At 36.9% G+C, this 19,887-nt stretch overlaps 4 protein-coding genes across 6 annotated transcripts; all 4 read right to left on the bottom strand.

Moving 5' to 3' along the window:
• Window positions 1–1,792: 1,792 nt before the first annotated feature.
• Window positions 1,793–7,067, bottom strand: LOC105179120 (Transmembrane amino acid transporter family protein). Of its 3 annotated transcripts, XM_020691236.2 has the most exons (9): window positions 6,911–7,042; window positions 5,165–5,299; window positions 4,933–5,010; window positions 4,563–4,793; window positions 3,851–3,948; window positions 3,480–3,666; window positions 2,930–3,060; window positions 2,455–2,691; window positions 1,793–2,368 (listed from the first exon to the last, which is right to left on the bottom strand). In XM_020691236.2, exons 4-9 carry the CDS (start codon window positions 4,672–4,674, stop codon window positions 1,979–1,981), a joined length of 1,155 nt encoding a protein of 384 aa, XP_020546895.1. In that variant the 5' UTR covers window positions 4,675–4,793; window positions 4,933–5,010; window positions 5,165–5,299; window positions 6,911–7,042; the 3' UTR covers window positions 1,793–1,978. The 3 variants fall into 3 exon arrangements, with proteins under 3 accessions (XP_020546895.1, XP_020546894.1, XP_011101019.1); XM_020691235.1 differs by lacking the exon at window positions 5,165–5,299 and having other exon boundaries at window positions 6,911–7,067; XM_011102717.3 differs by having other exon boundaries at window positions 4,933–5,299; window positions 6,911–7,050.
• Window positions 7,068–7,305: 238 nt separating this feature from the next.
• Window positions 7,306–9,805, bottom strand: LOC105179119 (high mobility group B protein 13). The gene is made up of 9 exons (XM_088881717.1): window positions 9,266–9,805; window positions 9,021–9,140; window positions 8,658–8,929; window positions 8,469–8,574; window positions 8,314–8,379; window positions 8,053–8,223; window positions 7,850–7,950; window positions 7,677–7,761; window positions 7,306–7,597 (listed from the first exon to the last, which is right to left on the bottom strand). The coding sequence occupies exons 1-9, from the start codon at window positions 9,734–9,736 to the stop codon at window positions 7,469–7,471; spliced, it is 1,521 nt and encodes a 506-aa protein (XP_088737843.1). The 5' UTR covers window positions 9,737–9,805; the 3' UTR covers window positions 7,306–7,468.
• Window positions 9,806–10,216: 411 nt separating this feature from the next.
• Window positions 10,217–13,396, bottom strand: TBL23 (TRICHOME BIREFRINGENCE-LIKE 23). Its single transcript, XM_011102716.3, has 3 exons — window positions 12,865–13,396; window positions 12,224–12,531; window positions 10,217–11,330 (listed from the first exon to the last, which is right to left on the bottom strand). The coding sequence occupies exons 1-3, from the start codon at window positions 13,106–13,108 to the stop codon at window positions 10,557–10,559; spliced, it is 1,326 nt and encodes a 441-aa protein (XP_011101018.1). The 5' UTR covers window positions 13,109–13,396; the 3' UTR covers window positions 10,217–10,556.
• A 1,101-nt stretch (window positions 13,397–14,497) lies between these two features.
• On the bottom strand, window positions 14,498–19,887 carry LOC105179117 (uncharacterized). The gene is made up of 6 exons (XM_088881308.1): window positions 19,257–19,887; window positions 19,006–19,152; window positions 16,200–18,450; window positions 15,671–15,731; window positions 15,306–15,529; window positions 14,498–14,949 (listed from the first exon to the last, which is right to left on the bottom strand). The coding sequence occupies exons 2-6, from the start codon at window positions 19,118–19,120 to the stop codon at window positions 14,883–14,885; spliced, it is 2,718 nt and encodes a 905-aa protein (XP_088737434.1). The 5' UTR covers window positions 19,121–19,152; window positions 19,257–19,887; the 3' UTR covers window positions 14,498–14,882.

Genomic DNA, 19,887 nt, shown 5'->3' with positions numbered 1-19,887 from the left:
TGCAAACTCCCCGACTTTAATGGTTAAATTAGACTTTACAATCTATTTGAACTTGAAATATAACAAATATTGGTTTTAATTAGCTGTAACGATGGATTACTTTTTTATCACAAAATAATATGATTAATTGAATCTTTTTGTTAATGTGAGGATTATGTTGATGAATAATTTACAATTATTTTCTAAAAAAATAATAATTTTGGAGGTCTGTCCTATTATACGGCGATGATCGAAGTTGAAGCTGTTCAAAATTTTGTATATAAAAAAGACAAAGGAAAAAAAAAAAAAATGGTTATGAGTGCATCTCTATCTTATTTGAAAGGCATCTTTTCTTAGTGTGATTGGCTTGTTCTAATTTGGAGGTCTTGCTGATGTAGGAATTCATGTTGGAGGGTGAAGTTTTGTCTTGGTTTTCCAGCACTCCAAAATGAAATACATATATAAACCTTAATATTATCAATAAAGCTTTATCTACCTTATTTAATCTTAAAGATGCTAAAACAGACAAAACTAATCCAATAATGGCATGAATTTGATGAAGAAACAAATAATCGGACAAAAAAATAAATAATCTGAGGGGAACCCACATGAAATTAATGTGTGTTTATTTGTAACGGGTGTTTGTCTCACTTAATATGAATTTTCTATAATGTGATTTTATTCTTCAAATCAATGTGTTGTTGCGGAAAAATCACAGTTTTGTCCCATATATGTTAGGTCATTTTTCAACACAGTCTCATTTATTTCGATCTTCTATCATTGTTTCTCATAAGTTGAAATTTTTTTCAATTTTAGTCCTCATGACACTTTTTCGGTCAGTAATTAACGAAGACATTAGCAGGTTGGTAAGGGGGATTCTAATGATTTTGTTAATTATTAGACATAAAATGCATATGGGGACTAAAATTGAGAAAATTTTTAATTTATGGGATGCAATATATGTGAAAAGATCGTAATCGAGTAAAATTAAAAAAAATCATAACACATGAGACTAAAAATACATTTTTCTCTGTATTTGCTTAATTGATATTGATAAAATTATGTAATCACCATATTTATTTAAAAAAAAAAAAGAGGATGCGTGTATGTAAGTAGTGATATAAATAATTTACCTGAAATTACTTCTGTCCGATAATTAATTTAGTGAAATAATGTTGTTTTCATTCGTGCTATTCAGGAAAATGACTCAAAACCTAATGACTGTAACTTGTGCGTATTATTATTAATTTTTTAATAGAAGCGATAATTTGTTTTTATAGTAATGTCTCAAAGAATCGATTAATTAGATATAGACAATATAATCTGAATAATATTTAATTATAAAAAATAATAAACTCACATAAAAATAAATCAAATACACTTAAGTCGAAACCAAGTAACACATAAAATATCTTTTAAATATATAAACGCATGCAAATACGCAACTCCAACTGTGGCTGGTGATGAAAAGTTGAAATTCTATAATTGCCCGGACCATCATTCCCTATTATATGCAAAACATTTGTTATGTGTTTATTTGTTTATTTTGATGAGGTATCCCCAAATTTATGGCTCTCCGAGACCAACCACTGGATGAAGTTGGAACATGGGACTTCCAGCTAATAGATCGACTCACATGTCTGAATGCAGTTAGACCTCGAACATGTATGAACACAACAAGCCCTTGCACTGCCGGTATATGTTGTTTATTGATGGCTATGGCTTCCCACCAAAAATTCCAAACTCACCAACACAGTATAATCAATTTCATATGTTGTTGAATAGGATCAAATGGACGCAAACACACTCCAAATTAATGAACCTGGGATTTTGTTGCTTCCTATAGTTTTAACAAAATTTTATTGTATTTCTCACAGCTAAATTACTTGAATTATACACTACAAATAGCACGATAACTGTCGTCTGAATTACTTATATTATACATGAAACCGTATGATCTGAATCGTGGAATTGTTTCAACTTCAACTTCACTATGTACTCAGTCAACTACGTCGCTGCTAAAAAGCTTGAACTGTCTGGCGTCTTGAACTAGCTTCCTTATAGAAGAGAACGCGCCCATGATCCCCACGCAGGAGAACACAACAATGATAGAGTAGTTCACCCAATAAGCAAGAGATGATTTTCTTGGTTTATAGGTCATGTTGTAGAGAAGCATCGGGAGAACAAAATCGAGAGGGATAAAGCCGATGGCTCCAACGACAGCACTTATGTCACCGAAGAAAGGTAGCATTGCAGCAAAAAATCCACAAGCTATAACGTACAGAGAGCGGAGAATTATTCTCGGGATCAAGTTTCTTTTGGAGAACATGCCCTTTTTGACATCAGCTGATTTCTTTTCCATAATCTCATAAGCTACTTGGGAATACACCTGATAATAAATGTCGGAAATTTTTTTAAGAAATAATAAGGGGAAGTTTGAAAATAAGATGCGTAGGACTGCTGTATTGATCTTACCAGGCCAATGGCAAGGAGTTGAAGAAGAACGAATACAATTGCGAGACCTAAAAGCCATACCGGTGCCAAGGAAGGTCCCTCGTCCGGCATCAAACTTTTGAGAATATTTGAGTTGGACTTGTTCCCAAATACCCAATATCCGGAAACAGCAGCAGAGTAGAAGGTGAAGAAAATTACAGTGTAACACATAATTAGGCCTTTCACCATCTTCCCCGTGGCCGGTGGAGCCAGTGTTGCCTGTCATTGGTCCAGAAGGAAAAATTACAAGACTGATTATGATGCACTAAAATATGAGGTGGTATAGTGTTGTCTAATATAAGTCCATGATCAATGCATAGTATTTAGATGAACTAGCTCTCTTAGCAGATATTTCTGTATATATGTTCTTGGCTTTGCTTTCTATAACTTTCCAAGAAAAGATATAAGAAAATTCCTATATCGTGTTGCAGGAATTCAACGAGAGAGATGATGTTACCTGTATTTCAGGTAGTATACCATTCCCGAAAATGGCAGCTATAATGGATATGGAAGTGAATGCACTGAATATCCTTGATGATTCAGAGGATTCCAAAGAATAGTCCCTTCGCGGTGCATTTTTTGAGGCACCTGCATCGGATTCAAACACAAGGATCACAATCACAATCCATTTGTACTATAGTTACGCACGTCTAGCAAATGTTTAGTCCTTCGTTTCACTCAAAAGGCATGTTTCAGGAAACAGAACTGTGATGAATCAGTAAATCTACAGAGTAGAGGAATCAACATATACTAAAATAAATTTAAATCAAAATGAAGGGCAGATATCAAAGCTCATATGAAAGTCGAGCATGATGATGATGGATATTTATTGCTCAACTTTCAATTAAAATTGAGAAGTAGATTGTCGAGTATGCAGTAATTGAGATATTGGACGCAATAAGAGGGAACTTGATAGACACTGCCTTCCGCATCCTTAGTTGCTCTCTGAAGATTTGATGACACATTCAGGAATTTGACACAAAAAGAGCCACTAAAAAGAGGTTCACCTGCGGAAATACAAGCGCCTACCACAAGAAAAGTGTAGCCCAAGCTGAGAAGCAGCGAGACGAAGTTAATATGCCTCAGAGAATGGAAGCTTGGAAACTGAGAGAGAAGTATCATAACTACTGTCACCATCGCTATGAAGTGATATAGTTTCAATGGTCCATGGGGAGAGAGGTTCGAGTACATGATCTGCACTGCCCAGAAAGAACAAATTATAAGGTCATGAAGATAATAAAACCAAAAAATGAACACTTTTACAAAGTACTTGAATATATTTTTCACAAGCCTTGAGCATAGAAATATGTCGTTAAACATGTGCGTTTGTAGTCACACGTCTGCTACACGAGGCAATTAGATCCCTGGATTGCTATACCTGGAGGCATTCCCCTGCCAGCAGAATAGCTCCAATGCTGATGCCGGTATTAATTGCCGTCTGAATGAATATCACAAAATAGAACATCCAGCCAGAACCTATTAGAACCAACAAGCAGAGTGAAATCAAAATTTTGTTTCCATGAAAAAGTACACCATAAGGAATGGAGTCTACTCTATTTTCAATAAGAGAAATGTTGTTGATCAATGCTTAAATCCTGCACTTCCCTTCCCCCGTCCCTGGATTTGAATAATATTTACTAGTACAATCCATCCACACGGATTAAATGCAATGATTTCTCACTAAAACTTGGAAAGCGAGGTGAAAAGAACATGGCGAATAACCAGTGATACGTACAAATTGTTCAGTTCCGAGGATTTAAATCTCATGTAGTGATCTTACATCGGGTTTTTGATTTATTTTTTCGGTTTGATCATTTTAAATCGGGTTTGTTTGTTCATTGTAAGATGATGGTCATATAATCAAAATTTAATGTCTTTTCTCAACAATCTTTTCTCCCTCCAACACATAGAAAACTGTGCCGTGTAATTGATATAGATTGGAGAGCAAAGCAAACAGAATCAACCACATCAATTACTCTTCACACAGTACAGTGACAGAACATTACAACCTCAACTGAAATTAGAGACAAAGCATTTATGATGCGTGAAAACAATTATTAGTATTATCAACAAAGTGGTGCAATACCTACCCAACACGTCGGCGGCGAGCTCCCGGAACCGTATGTGGCGGCGTCCAGCCTTCTCACAGTGGTCCAGCACCAACGACATGAGATAATAGGAGTAGAAGGTCACCACCCCCATCGCCGTCAAGCACAGGAACCCCAGCCCCCATCCTAACCCCCGGAAAGCGTACGGCAGCGTCAGTATTGTGGGCCCCACAATCGCCGTCGTCAAATGAAATCCGGCGTGCCACCATTTCCCTATCAGTTAAAAGTCAAAGCAACACACTCTGCAATTAACACTCTACAAATCACTACAATTCATCACACTCCACTGCAAAACTTAAACCCACAAAGACAAGAATCAAAAAGTAGGAAAGATGAAGGACAGAACGGTCACCCTTGGACTGCAAGACAAACGCCGCTCCGGCGTCCTCTTCCCGGCTGATTTCATAAAAGGGCCCATTTTGCGCCTCCTCTGCCATCGATTTTTTCAGTCAACAGCACATGTTATTGAGCAATTTAGAGATGAAAACAAGAAAAAGGGTTGGGCGTGAAGGAAGAGAGTTTGGCGTCAAATGATGCGTGCGGGGAAGTATGATATGTGCATGTAGATAGCATTGCGTGCTTACAGTTTAGCTTTTCTTGGGTTCTTGGTGGATAATACAGAGAGCATTTCTTTCGCGGTCATGGTGGGATCAATTATCGAATCAAAATGTTGGCTTTGGATGTAACTAAATTCGGAATTTTTGAGTGCGTATTTGTGCCTGGAATTTCCATACAGGAGGAAAACATTATTTTAGTCCAACTTGTTTGATTATATTAAGGAGGTACTAATTACACTCTCTTTTCTTTTTATGCCTTTCCATGCTATGAAAAAATAACCAACTACTATAAAAAGATATATATATATATTCGTATTTATAAAAATCAAACTCATAATATTATTTTTTTGTGAGGTCTGAACATTACGTATCAAATATACTCGTAAACATACCTTTACCACAGTAGAATTAGATTATCTATTTGCATTTGTATATAAAGTTGTGTTATAATCTTAATTTAAATGGTGAATAATATTTATCATACTTTTTATATCACACACTTATGTATGCATTATGTACAATTTCATTTCTAATTATCAAATAATTAATATATTTTTCAATTAAAAATACTGTGTTAATTTCTCATTCATGTAATCCCAGTACTTGAGATGAGCACGTGAGAAAAAGTCCACATTGAATTGAAATGGGGATGAACTAAATGATTGCGAGGTATTGACTTATAATTAAAAAGCGTGTTAAAAGCGTCACTCATGGATGGAAGCAAGTGAGCAACACTCAATATTCAAACCATTGAATGATGATAATTGGAGTCGATGAGGAATTAAGATTCTTTTTGAAAAATTATAGTTGATTGTCCCACTGGGGACTTTCACTCGTTACTTGTTAAGGTAAAGAGGTAGTGGAGATTAGAGTTTGAGATGTATTAATATATTTAAAATATTTATTTATTTTTTCGTCTTGGGACAACGTTAAAGTCAACGAATTAATGATTGTTATAGTTTAATGGAGAGTTACTATGATTATATTGTGACGTGCTCAATAAACTATCATCATAAGGATCAAAGGCTGAGATTTCAAGAGGTTTTGATTTTAACTATCTTATAACTAAGTTTATTTAAAATATCTTATAAGCTCCTATGTCTTATGAGATGTTTTAGAAGCTTAAAGATATTAGATTTTAGTTTAATAGTAATCTCTTGAAGTGTTTGAATGCATAAGATGTTAGAGTGTATAGCATAACAAGGTATCCTCACTGTAATAATAACTGAAAAAGTCATTAAATTATTAAAATTTAAAATCATATATAAATAGAGAGTTTTTGCTTTGGAAGGAAAAACTCCAATTATATGGAGGGTAAAAGTAAAAAACTGAAAAAATTTACGATCGTGTTCTTGTCTATTGGATGTTTAGATTAATTAGCTTATAAGATGTTTTGGAAAAAAAATGGGCGAATTTATTTTTTTAAAAAAAAAATATAATAATTTTGGTCCCATAAAATAAAAAAATTATGATGTATTTTTTGTTCCAAAAATACTATAATTTTTTAGGATACAGAACTAAATATGTTAAAATTCATAAACTGTGGCACTAGAATTGTAATTTGCCCCTCAATTTGCACTCCATTAGAATTAAATGTTGTTCTCCACATCCTTAATGAGTAAATTCAGGACCCACTCCTGCTATTCCAAAATAACAGCTTTTTCCTTTTTTCTTTTTTTAAAAGGTGTTTGTGTAATTAGACTAAACAACAACAAGAAAACATAAAATAAACATCATCGGAAAATAAATTTGGGATAAATTCAAAATGCTCACCTGATATGAATAGCATGGAGGCGGCTGACTCTTTTTGCTTCTGCATTTCTCTGCTCAACTCTTCTTCTTGCCTTCAACAATGGAACCCTCTCTCTATTGATTGGATGAGAGAGAAGTGGAGAGAAAATGGTGGTGGTGGTTTTCAAACGTAAACAAAGTGCTGCACCACTTTGTCATAAAAACGCAAAGACGGGCGGGCGTCAATGTTTGACTTGGTCCTAAATGCTACAGGTTTTTGCAGACTAAATGTGCTAATTACGTAAATTGTGGGACCACATTGATCGTGATTGTGATATTTCTTGAGTTTTATCTGATTTTCGAGTCATTCCTACTGAAATCTTTAGTGAATTTTTGTTATGCGTTTGGAGAAGGGCAAGACAGAAACACAGTAAAGATGAGAATAAGCGCGCACTTGCGTTTGTAAGAAGAAGATGAGCAGCATTCTTTTGCAATCACTGCAACTACCACAACTAACTAGACAAGAAGATAAAGTTCCTACATGATATGTTCAACATAATTCCAGTTGAACATCACATCATCAACAAAAGAAGCTGTTCTCTAATTTTTGTTGTTGGCTTCTTCTTCTGCTGCCACTTTCTTGTTGTATGCTTCCATTTCCTTCTTGTACACTTCCATTGCTTCTGCCGCTTTCTCGTTCCAAATTTGCTTCTCTACCTCACTCAATTCCTACAATCACCAAACCAAAGTAATTGACCAAATTTGCTCCATAAACGGGCTTTTCTTCAAGTGCTAAATGTATGCATACCTTCCACTTCACAGAAATGAGAGCATTGAGGGTGGAGTTGGTGATTCCGGGACGCTCTTCCACTAAATTCTTTCTTGCCTCTTTGCTGCAACGGAGAATACATTCCGATCAATCAACAGTTTCTAGTAAAATGGCTTCATAAAGACTATAAATGTACATGCTAAAAAGATCACCTGAAGAGGAGGAACGAAGAAGCAGGCTTCTTTGGTTTGTTGGGATCAGCATTCTTCTCTCCCTTCTCTTTCTTCTGCTTTTGCCGTTTCTCTTTGGTTTTCTGCAAGTAAAAATACACAATCAACAAGCATTTTACCAATTAGATTATCAGACATTTTAAGAAACATCAAATGTGAAAAGGGCCTGAATCTTATGAACAAACCTTAATCAGGGTTTCTGTTTTTTCTTTCTTTTTGAGCAGTTGCATAGCTTCTTGCTTCTGAAGTTTCATTAGCTCTTCTTCTTCCTTCTTGAGGTTAGCAGCTTCTTCCTCTTTCTTCTGTTTGTACAGCTCCATTTCTTGCATGTACTTTTCCTTACTTTTCAATGCCATCTGAAGATTCAAACAGGCAACTTAAAACCAAACTCATTGAAATAAAACAACACAAGTAGTTTTAGCGGCATATAAAGAATTGACCCTGACCTGTTCATAAGGTGCTTTCTGTTTCTCAGTCATGTTCTTCCACTCCTCACCAGTGATCCTTGCAACCTTTTAATAAAACCAATGTTCTAATTCAGCTCAAATCATAATCACACAGTTAAAAGATTTTGAAATCAGTACACCTGATGTGTTCTAACCTCCAAAACATTCTTGTTCTCTGCAAACAGAGCAGCACGACGCTCGTTTGCGAAAATGAAATAGGCCGACATGGGCTGCTTTGGTTTCAAAGGGTCTTTTCCCTTCCTGCAACGACAGAATAAAAACATCAGAAGAGAATCACAAAGGCCTAAAATACTCAACAGGACCGAACAATTCATGAAATTTACTTTGTTTTCTTGTTATCTTTCTCTGCTTCCTGTTTGAACTGAAGATATTGTTCAAGCAACTCCATTGCAGTCTTCTGTTTCTGCTCATCCTCCAAGAGCTTCATCGCTTCATGCTCGCGCTTCTCGTTTCCGATGATCTTCAAATAAGCTTCCTTCTCAGCTTGGTATCTCTCTTCATAAGGCTTCTTTTCTTCTGCGGTGATTGTCTTCCATTTTGCGGCCAAGAGGTTCGACATCTCTTTAAAATCAGCATCTGGATTAGCTTTCTTCACCTGACAACATCAGCAACAAGAAAACCTCAGCTAAACTCAACAAATAGGTTTGATAATACCAACCAGATCTACGCCTATCACCCATATATACCTCATTCCACTGGTCTTTGCACCACAGCACATACGGAGGGGATGGCTTCTTTCTTGCACTCTTCTTCTTGTCTTTCTTTTCTTGTTCTTGGTCTTTGAGCGAGATTCCGATCGGGAACGCCTGTTAGAAACAACATCCATCATTAAAAGAACAAGAATAAGGTTGAAATGAAAATTTTCTTTGACTCAAATAAGATTAATCTCTGCAAGAAAACCAACAATGCAAATGATAGAAAAAGAACTAACCATGGTGGGCTTAAACTCCTTCATCTTCTGCAACTTCTTGAGTTCAATCTTGAGCTTCTCTTGCTCCCTATCCCTCATTTCTAGCTCTTCCTCCTTCTGCTTGAGCGATTCCTCTCTGGCCTTCAACATCTCCTCGGTCTGCACCTTCTCCAGCTTCAACTTCTCAAGCTGCTCTTGCATTTCCTGCAATTCTTTCTCGAAAGAAGACACCTCGGACGACTGCTGTTTCGCCTTCGACGTCCCTTTCTTGGTTTTCTTCTGGGACTTGGGTTGGGAGAGGCTCTCGTGATTCTCTTTTCCGGTCGAGTTCTCCGGTGGCAGCGCGGCCACAGGGGACGATTCCGGTAGGGTCCCGGCGATGATGTTGGCCTCACTCAATGATGGGTTTTTCTGCTTTAGCGCTTTTCTTGACCGCCCTTTCCTAGTGGGTGCCGGGTCGGCGACGACGGGCATTTCAGCAATGGCAGCCATTGTGTTAAATTTGTGTAGGGTTGAGAGAGGAGAGAGATGAATAGTTAGCTTGATCCTGAGCGCAGAGAGAGAAGAATTATATAGTGGGGGAAGGCTAACGGTCGGATAGTTTTCAAATTTTGAATTCAGTGTTTGAGTTTTGCTTCGTATTCCACCATAAATGAATTTACCGTTGGAGAGCTCACCACTAACTATAAAAGGAGAAATTGCACTTTTAGTGTTACAATTTACGAATTTAGCACATTTGGTCACACATTATTTCATCCCCTTTTAAAAGAATTTTAAATTAAATTAAACTAAATAAAAAAATTAGAAAAATAAAAATAAACTATGGAAGATGTTGCCATTATTATGATACTATAAAATAAACTATTGATATTACGATATAAAATCAAAAGATTCATAAAAGACATCAGGCAATTTTCCAGCCGGATTATCAGTATAAAGCATGATTCGATATTAATATCGTAGCAAGGAATATAAATATAAAGACTATATCAAAAATCATAATTTGGTTACATCTTTCAAACATTTGGACAGAACTAATGCAAGAAAATGAACTCTTCTGCTGATTACAATAATGTATGTAAATTACGCCAGCCAATGCAGGTTTACCTGATATTGAATACAAGTGAAGTAGCTCTTATTTACATCTAAATATTGTGAAATACAACTTCCAATCCCTCAAAAAATGCATCAGATTCGGGAACTCCATTTCTCAACCATTTCTGTCAACCGATCGTTCCCATGAAGAGAAGACACCAGCACAGGTCCTTCAAGAAATCGACAAATGAATTCCTCGTTCAAAATGAATTATTTCTCAACCATTTACCACCATTTCCATCAGCAGATCGTTCCAAGCATCGATAGGGCCAGGCAGACACCAATGCAGGCAATCATTAATGATCGTTGCGTTCTTGCCTTTGGCAAATGGTTGAAAGAATCTATATGGGCCTGGATGTCCGTCAGGTCTCAATAGTGAGAGAGGAGTCACGTCAAGAAGCTTCAGATTTACTCTTTTCTCTGAAGCTTTAGCTGATGCCTTCTCAAATTCATCTAGCTCTATGTCCCGGAGAATTTTGTTCAGCTCATTCAACTCGAATTCACCTTCCTTTGCTGGTTCCTTTCTTTTACAAGCTCCACCGCTGAACCATTCCCCACCCTCGAAGTGATCGGGCGTGGTGGTCCTGTAAAAGATCATCCCCTTGTGATTCGACGAAATAATGTAGTCAAAAACGTTCCTGATCACTTTACGGTAAGCAAAGTTGAAACCAAGCTCGGTGAGGTTCCTCTTGGGGCAGTAATGACAACCCAATATGGTATCCTTCTCATAGTAGATTGCAGTTTTAATGAACCATTTACCAGCTGCAATGATCATATAATTCAAGCTCTTGTACTGCTCGGTCCAATTCTTGTCAAGTTTGTCAAGATGCAGTTCGATTTCAGATGTAGAAACACCGTTTATATCTTCGAAAATGGCAGCTTGAGTAAGAAAAGGGGACCAGATAACAGAAACAGTAAAGTTGTACGAGGGGAAGAGCCATCTCCGCGATTTGTAGTTCTCATCATGGTAAACTTCAATAGCCTTTTCATCCTGAATGGCATTTAACGTAGTTTTAGTCAATTTTGAGTATTGGAAAGAATTCTTCATTGCTATATTAACTTCAATAACTTAGGCCCATGTAGAAAAACATTGAAAAACCAAATGAAACTAGAGACCAACTGAATAAGTGTATCAAGAAGATCTTTTAAGGCAGAACAGAAGCAGTAAAAACTAAGAGTTAACAGCGGATACACAAGCAATGAACAATAGTTATATATGACTGGTACTCCTACTCAAGCAATAACATGGGGACCAGCAAATCTATAAGAATCTATAACCTATACCTACTAACCATTCACTAGCAATGTTATATGGGGAATCTGAAGAATGAGTACTAACCAGAGGAACCTTTTTCGACCAATCAAAACAGAGAAAAAGGCTCAATGCAATATCATCAACCAACTCTTTTTCTAATCACAAGAAGAGAAATCTTACTATGTTTGTTCTGCTTCCTTGTTAGACACAAAAATGAAAATTGACATCAAGCAACCATGTCAAGGTGACAAAGGCACAAAAAATAAACACATACGAAATTGTACTAAAATGCCCAAACAACACAACGTGAACAATAATGTCTCTGTCCATACTCAACAATCAAGACCTTTGCTACCTTAATTTTTGGTCTAATTAGCAGCCAAAACAAAATAAAAGGTTTTTTTCTGGATCATCACTGACATGGGTGCACATATTACAAAAACAGCTCAAATTCATTTTAGCAAAAGTCCATCACAAAATAATATCGTAATGACAAACCAATGCATTATCCACACACAAAGTGATCCATTCAAACCTAAATCACAACTCACTGTTAACATAATGACTAACAAAAGCAAATTCATGAACTTGACACTGAACCAATTATAGAGGTAGCCACATAGACTTACCGTTGAGAGTATGCAGAGAAATGATTGGACATGGTTTCGTGATATTGAATCCCCAATGAATGCCCAACTTTTGTTCCTCATCAACTCCAGAAACCTCGTGGGGTCAAATCGGGGCAACTCACAACCACGGGGTTTCCACCTCCAGTAAAGATAATCCGTGTCCGGTCGCCCATTCTTCATACAATTCTGGTGGTCTTCGATGATGCTGCAACTTACATTCGTGTAAAAAGGTTCTCCCTCATAAGGAACCCAATCCCCAATAAAAGGATTACACTTTCCTTCACTGTCTGAGGGCTCAGTGCCATATTCTGCAAAGAATTTTAAGTACATAAATGCACAGAGAGCTCATAAAACAGAAACCAGCCAACTTTTACCAGTAGAGCAAGACAGCATCACATATTTACACAACTAAACAATGCAGAGAAATTTTTATAAATCACTAGTAGTATCACTGTAAGACCCTCAGTATCTCTACCACATGGTTAACAACAATGCATAGTAGATTCGAACTTCAACTCAAATCTCAAACAACTTTTTGCCAAAATCTTGCTTACTCATATTCAGGACATCTCCTTAGCATCACAATAACCATTTCATCAGTAAGTATAAACAAGAGTAGAGTGAGAGGCAAAAGATCTTACCTTGAGTGGGATTCTCATCTATATTCTCTTGGGAATCAACAGAAACAACAGTGGGTGCTGAAATCCGAGTGTTTTCAAGAAAAGGGGCGCCCGGAACTGGAGAAATATCGGAAGATCTGTTATAAAGAAGCCTAAATGCAAGACCCACCAAAAGAACTGAAACCCCCAACTTGATAACAAAGTAATTGTTCTTCTGAAGAGCCCTCCACCAAGATTTCCAATCGTAAACCATTTTCCTCGCCATTTTCTGATTCTCAGCTCCTTCCCAATCTCAGACAAGTCTACCGCAGTATCTGCACTTACATATAACTCTTAGTCTTCAAGAGCGAGTTTCTCAAGTTCGTTCTTGTTTTGTCCTTCCCCTATCTATTTCTGCGCTTCTCATCTTGTCTCCATTATATTTTTCTTGCGAGTGCTTCAGCAGATGATTGCAGTTCACATGTATTCTTATGATTTGGCAAAGGGATTCAAGTACTTAACCGACAACGGAAAACGGGAGCACCAAGGAAAGGGCTTTCCCCAACGTCCTACTAATCATTTACTCTTACTATGTTTCTCTTTTTATCTTTCATTTTAGCAATTCTCTTCAAAATTTATCATAATTATTAATATTTTATTATTATTTAAAAATTATAAATATTTTTTAATTTTAAATATTATCTAACGATTAGTCCAATTAGTTAGTTCTCATTAATTGGGTTAGATCACTATAAAAAAATATTTATAATTTTTAAATAATCTAACTGGCTAATTGAACGATTTTTTTAATAAATTTTCAAATTTTTTCATCAATATTATCATATTTTTTACAATTATTTTATTTTTTTAAAAAAAATACAGTAAGGACAAAGTTAATAATTTCATATCTCCATCCAAAAATTACATAATTTCATCAGGGGATTATTAGTAATTTTTCAAACAGTAAAAGAATATTCAAAAAGCCTCACAAGAATTCGTTGTAATTTAACCTTAATTTTCTATTTTGACTCCTAAACTTAAAAAGGAAATTGTCCAATTGTGTTTTTACTGATTTAAAATTGAAGATGTAGTAAAAACATTAAAATTTCCATGTGTATTATATTAATATTTAAATATATTGTAACGAGCGATGCAATCGATATTCAGTTACTTGAGCTTTGTTTACCCTAACTCCATGAATCTTATAGATAAAAATTCCTCATTTACCATCAATGTTGAATGTCAAGAAAGAAGTAGAATAATAGGTTGTGTTGGATTTAAATAATTAATATTTACTACTAAAATGTAATTTACAAGATAATATATAAAAACTCCAACTAATACAATAAAAAAATATATAAAATAACTAGTCTTTTACGCTTTTCAATGAGGGCTGGTGATGAATTGGATCACGAAACCCTAATTAATTGCGACTCATTCCCCAAGAGATTCTATCATTATCAAAGCAATTTGCTATGTACATTTCTATTTTGAATAACAAAAGGTTTCATTCTAATCAAAGTTGATCAGATTGAATTAAATTTGTATATAAATTGATAACAAGTGTATTACATTCTGTTATATTTGATCAAAACTGATATGATCAGCATTTCTCTTGAACAAAATGAAGAGATGACGACGTGAATTTTAAATATGTGATATATGAAGTGCAATATGAGATGTAATATCAACTTGTAATAAAAGTTCCCAACTGTGTGTCACCAACAACGTTGTCATCAAACCATGAATACATCAATCAATCTGTTCAAAGGCATCCCAGCAACTGCGTCCATAAGCCTGCAGCCATCTTTGCAAATTGCTGAGAACCAAGAAATAAAACCAAAACAGCCACACACATTGAGTTGGAAATACATCGGGTGGTTTCATGCCTGAAATTGCAGTAAATACAAATTCATTGTTTCCGGAACTAACGGAAAGCATTTACAGCAACTTCCGGACTGATGTGTTGCCCCGGAAGGTACGAGTTATGATGCATAATGTGCTCTGGGAGATAGAACTGTTACTATGTGCAGAAGTTGGCAAGAATGTAGCACTTTCAGCTAACTCTGGGATTGAGCAATAAATCTCGGAACTCTCATACCGAATCCATGCTTCGCCCTCTCAACGCTGTTAATTATCAATCATCACAAGCACTTTCTTAGGTTGATCTATGACACAAGAAATGCAATGGCTAATAGATTTAACATTCAAGTTTGGGAGGAATAATGCTTCTAATATTATGACTGGTTTTGAGACTATTCTCCTCAGATTTTAATGCAGTTAGCGGAAATTGCTAAAATGATAGACTATAATTCATGGGATAAGGAAAAGAAATTGCCGTAAAGAGTAATCATCTGAAGTTGTTAAACTATGTCGACTAGTCAGCTTCAGTCGCTGCTGTTTACTTTGAATTCAGATGGAAGTATCAGTTACCAAGAGTAAGAATACTAGTAATTTCTTGCAGCAAGCTGAGAAAAACTTACGTCGTTGCAAGTTTGCCGAGGCTGTCTAGTTCTTCCCCGCTTTGCTCGTCGACCACTTTCCCTGAAATCTCAATGAGATAAGACTTGTGTCTTGTTTTCGGAAGACCTCGGCTGACAAGCAAGTCTAAATCTTTCTGGTGAAGTTCACGCCCGTTGACAAAGACCCCTGTGTTTCCAGCAGCGCAGTTCTCTGGCATGGGATAATTGAATTCCTCGATATTTGGCTGCATAATGTGAACTTTCCATCATGGATGCTTATGAATTAGTATATACAAAGGCATATCTTTTCAAGTATGATTCAAGTTTTCATTATACAAATTTAGGTCTTTCGAAGAGAGAATGTTTTAGATATACATTAAACTCACCATAACAATGCCCAGACAAGGATGGCCCATCACACCCCAAAATCCAGCTTGGATATCGTACCTGGTTCATTAGAAGATTGGCAAATATTAGCATTCTGGAACGATATAAGAAGAGTCTTGTCATACTTCTCGAGCTCCAAAAGTAATTCCAAATGCAAGGAGGAGCCTTTTTAAAGGAAAGGAAGATATGTTTTGCTGCTCCAATTTAGTAATTATGTTGTATCATTGTAAATTGTAATATAGCATATCCGTCATGTCCAAACCTTCAGAAATAAACATGACTCCTTACGCCTCTTAAATAGTTTTAATATTTTAGGATGAAATATTCAATATACAAATTTCCAAATTTACGTCCATATTTTCATGAAAATGCTTCATTTAGTTCATTTTTGTCCTTATCTCTAGACAATTTAATGCTCATATTCAGTAATCTTAATAATATTTTGACATGTCTCCATCCAACACAGATATATTTTATCAGATCTGCAGTTAACAAGGATGTCGAAGATAACTTTGCATATGAACATACCAGTACTCTCCGGGTTGAACAGGCCCAGCTAGCTTTTCAGCCTTCTTAACTAGATGATCTGGTATTAAGCGCCCGTTGACAAAAACTTCTGATCCACCAACTTCCACATTTTGCTTAGATTTTGTGAAGTCTTTGAAGCCCTTTTTAATAAGACCTGTAAATAAAGAGTCCCTTCCTTTGTTAACCATTGGATGAGCTTCTCCACTTTTGTCCATAGACTCCTGGGATACACAGCTGTTTGAAAATTCATTTAAGGACATGTCGATCTCAGTTGCTACTGCTGGATTGTTTACAGAATTATGCTCGGAGGTACTCTGGTCAAACTTCGATCGTTTACTTTTGTTTCCCTTGTCAAATCGGCTGACAACAACATCATCACAACAATGCTCAGGGCATTGCACGGAAGGGAAATCAGGATGCTGAAAAGACTCGACTTCTGTTAACTGTGGCTCTGCAGACAGAGAACTATATTTTTTAGATGCTAAGTTTTCTGGGATTTTCTCATCCTCAGAGACAGTCAAAGTCGAAGAAAGATGACCCAACAACTTCTCAGACTCGCCAGAATTTGATTTCTGGTCCGCTGGAAACTGAGGCACAGAATCATCATAATCATCAGAGCAAGCAGTCCTGTTGCCTCCATTTGAACCACCATGCAAAATTTTCCCATTTTCATCAACTATCACACTAGAGCCGTCTTCAATCTCAGTTGGCACATGGCTGACATGTGCAGAAACTGACATGCTAAAACCCTTATTCCCAAGTTCTAACAAGATTATTGAAGAACAGGCCCCACATTTCATTTTTTGTTGGTTCTTTGCCAGTGAGATGTGTTTTCGTGAGAGTTTGAGTAACTCAAAGCAGTTAGAGCATGCTATGAAAGGAGCACCACCTGCAATTGGTTGACATACTTTCCCACTCCGATGAGCTACGACTACCTTCCGAGGACGTTGGTGATTAAGTTCATTTTCAGAATCCACGTCATTTGAACTCAAAGTTAGGGGTTGTTGAGAATACGAAGTATGCAACCTGGAGCGTCCGGAACCATAACCCCGTGGTCCGTGTTGAACAGGAGTGAGATGGTGATGATAATTTGGATTTGAAGGTTCATTTTGAGACCTTTGATCATGCAAACCAGAGGGACCAATCTTAGGAGGCAAATGCCAATACTTATTATAGCAGTGAACACAAGAGCAAGCCGGCTGGTGAAAATAGTTTTCATGTGGGTGTAACATAAGGAGGTGGTGATTGACACGGTCATAGAAACCATGAGAATTCTCATTATGGGGCCAATACATATATTGAGATTGCGGTTGGTGATGCAGCCTCTGAAACATTTCTTGCTGAGGTGTATCAGCATAACCCTGGAACTCATAAGGGTGTCCTCTTAGAGGATGTGTGGGTTCCTGCAAACTTGGGCCATACCCATCTCTATAAGGAAAAAATCCAGGATTTTGGCTTAAATAGGCGGCCGAAATATCATCTGGGCAAAGTTGTTGCTTGTTTTCACCATGTGAACTAGTCAAGCCTTCTTGAAGATAAGCAGCATGATGCCTGGGATAAGGATCAGGGAGAGTTGGAGAACCCATCCTCTGATTAGTTCCAATCCTTCCCTTGGATCTCTCTGTCACCTCACAAGAACGACTAAGTTGATCCGTCAACTCATCAAGTTTCCTTAGGAGCTCTGCTCGACCATTCTCTGATTTCTCAACCATAGAAAGCCCATTCCAGTCGTGATCCAGATATCTTCCCCTGTCACCCTGTTCGTAATAATAGTTTGTGTTGTAACTCGACGTCCCTTTACTTTTCACACCCTGCATGTCTGTAAAATGCCTTGACCTTAATGACTCAATTGGAGGCCTGATATTATAAAAGGTCTTTTCACTGTGAACAGTTACATATTCTGGCCTATCCACTTTCAACTCACCATTTCTGCCCTCATTTCTGTTATGAACTCCCTGAGAATATGAACTGTACTCATCATCTAAGTCCTCCCTTCTTCTCATCGTTTCTTTTCCTTTCTTCCTTGCATTGGAACTAGATAGTACATCTGCGCTTTCAGCTTGTGATATGGAACTACCGTTGGAAGCCATTCTTTCATTATGGATATACACTACTTGACCTCTCTCAATTACATCTGCACTTTCCATGGGAACCTCAGAAATATTAGATATATTGCCTGCCTCAGAAGTTCCAATATCCTCTACATCAGACATCTTCAGTGATCCATCTCCCGGAAACCCGTTCTTTTTAGCTGCAAAACCAAACAAAAGAAGGAGAAAGAAAACCGATTTATAATCAACTCACTGACATCAAGACTACAATATCCTACTCATCATTTGAACAACTTTCATCAGATAAAATCTGTATCTCATTGTAAATAATAAAATGCAAACACAGACGCAGGATCACAATATCAACCCCTTATCCAGATGTACAATTACAAATAACCATAATTCAAAATCAAGACTTCATAAGTTCAAATAATCACTGACGATATAACCAAAACTAACCGAAGAGGAACTCGTTTAGTATCAGGACAATGCAACTCCTGTTATAATTAGACATACACGCATCAAGACTAATAAACAATTAGCTTAAACGTTCCAAAAAAACGACACCTTCCCGCTCAATCGCGTGAATAGCATCTGAGATCAAAGATTTCCGCAATTATATGATCTACGGTTCTTGAATCCTATGTTCGGAGACAACTCAAATCATAAACGGCACAATATATTTTAACCCTTCTGTAGTTCAAATTCTCTCTTAACAATATACACACAGAATAAACACACTGTATGAATTGTACCTTTGAGAACAGCACCGCAGCCACCACACTGGTAGAGGGAGAAGTCAGGGAGCTCCGAGAGAAGATTTTCACACTTGGGACAACGCACCAACCGTACATCTGAAGCTACCGTCATTTTCTTTTCTTTATTTTCCCAGCTCCAAATTTCTTCACCAAACAACAATCTTTAATTCATAAATCTATATTTTACGTTGTAGACTATGTAGTCTATGTTATTACAGCCCACCAAGAAATAAACAAAAGGAAAAAACCTGAGCAAGCAATCCCATAAAACTAACTCGAAAATCTTGAAACCCACCACACCTACATCACCAGTGCTCACTCCCAACCAACCAAAACGAGTAAATAATTGCTTAAATGGGACTTCTCTCAACTTGTTGAAGAAATAGTAAAGTCGTATGGTGTGGTCACACTCACGACGGGTCAACGCTACTGAATCAAAAGGACTGCAAATTGTTTGACTTTTCCTGTACTCCCAGTTACACAGGTTTTAAAGAACAGCAAATGTTCAAGCTCAGCAAAACAAAACAAGAACAACATGTTCGTTTCTCTTTGTCCTTTGGTGGGTTTTTGGATTTTCCAAGAAAGGGAAGTCTTGGATTCAGAGGGTAGTACGATGATAAGTTCTGACCCGATTCCCGACAGTTTTTTCACTTCTTGTGATGATCTTTTTTATCTTTTCTTGCATTTGGTGATTAGTTTATCAGCAGGTCGAAGCCGGGCCTCAGCTAAACGACGTCGTCGCCGAGGAGGAACAGCCCGTACGGCGTGTCGGCCACATTGGCCTGACAACATTCTCTCTTTCTTCAATAACTTCTGGGAAAATAGTAGTTGAAAGTAACAAATTTACCCTGACTTGTCTGCAATGACTAAACTGCCCCT

Source organism: Sesamum indicum, linkage group LG6 (genome assembly GCF_026168435.1).
Source record: "Sesamum indicum cultivar Baizhima isolate 11 linkage group LG6, ASM2616843v1, whole genome shotgun sequence".
NCBI lineage: Eukaryota > Viridiplantae > Streptophyta > Magnoliopsida > Lamiales > Pedaliaceae > Sesamum > Sesamum indicum.
The sequence above is the reverse complement of the archived record's forward strand: the minus strand, read 5'-3'. Positions and strand labels throughout refer to the sequence as shown.

Coding starts and splice junctions, on each gene's coding strand:
- LOC105179120 (XM_020691235.1), bottom strand. CDS start 6,956: ATGCAGAAGCAAAAAGAGTCAGCCGCCTCCATGCTATTCATATCAG. Junction 5,011..6,910: donor CTCCATGCTATTCATATCAG/GTGAGCATTTTG, acceptor AATCGATGGCAG/AGGAGGCGCAAAATGGGCCC. Junction 2,692..2,929: donor GTATACTACCTGAAATACAG/GTAACATCATCT, acceptor GACCAATGACAG/GCAACACTGGCTCCACCGGC.
- LOC105179119 (XM_088881717.1), bottom strand. CDS start 9,736: ATGGCTGCCATTGCTGAAATGCCCGTCGTCGCCGACCCGGCACCCACT. Junction 9,141..9,265: donor AGGAGTTTAAGCCCACCATG/GTTAGTTCTTTT, acceptor TGTTTCTAACAG/GCGTTCCCGATCGGAATCTC. Junction 8,575..8,657: donor AAAGATAACAAGAAAACAAA/GTAAATTTCATG, acceptor CTGTCGTTGCAG/GAAGGGAAAAGACCCTTTGA.
- TBL23 (XM_011102716.3), bottom strand. CDS start 13,108: ATGGCGAGGAAAATGGTTTACGATTGGAAATCTTGGTGGAGGGCTCTT. Junction 12,532..12,864: donor AGATGAGAATCCCACTCAAG/GTAAGATCTTTT, acceptor AATTCTTTGCAG/AATATGGCACTGAGCCCTCA. Junction 11,331..12,223: donor TTCTCTGCATACTCTCAACG/GTAAGTCTATGT, acceptor AATGCCATTCAG/GATGAAAAGGCTATTGAAGT.
- LOC105179117 (XM_088881308.1), bottom strand. CDS start 19,120: ATGACGGTAGCTTCAGATGTACGGTTGGTGCGTTGTCCCAAGTGTGAA. Junction 18,451..19,005: donor CTGCGGTGCTGTTCTCAAAG/GTACAATTCATA, acceptor TTGGTTTTGCAG/CTAAAAAGAACGGGTTTCCG. Junction 15,732..16,199: donor GTTCAACCCGGAGAGTACTG/GTATGTTCATAT, acceptor CTAATGAACCAG/GTACGATATCCAAGCTGGAT.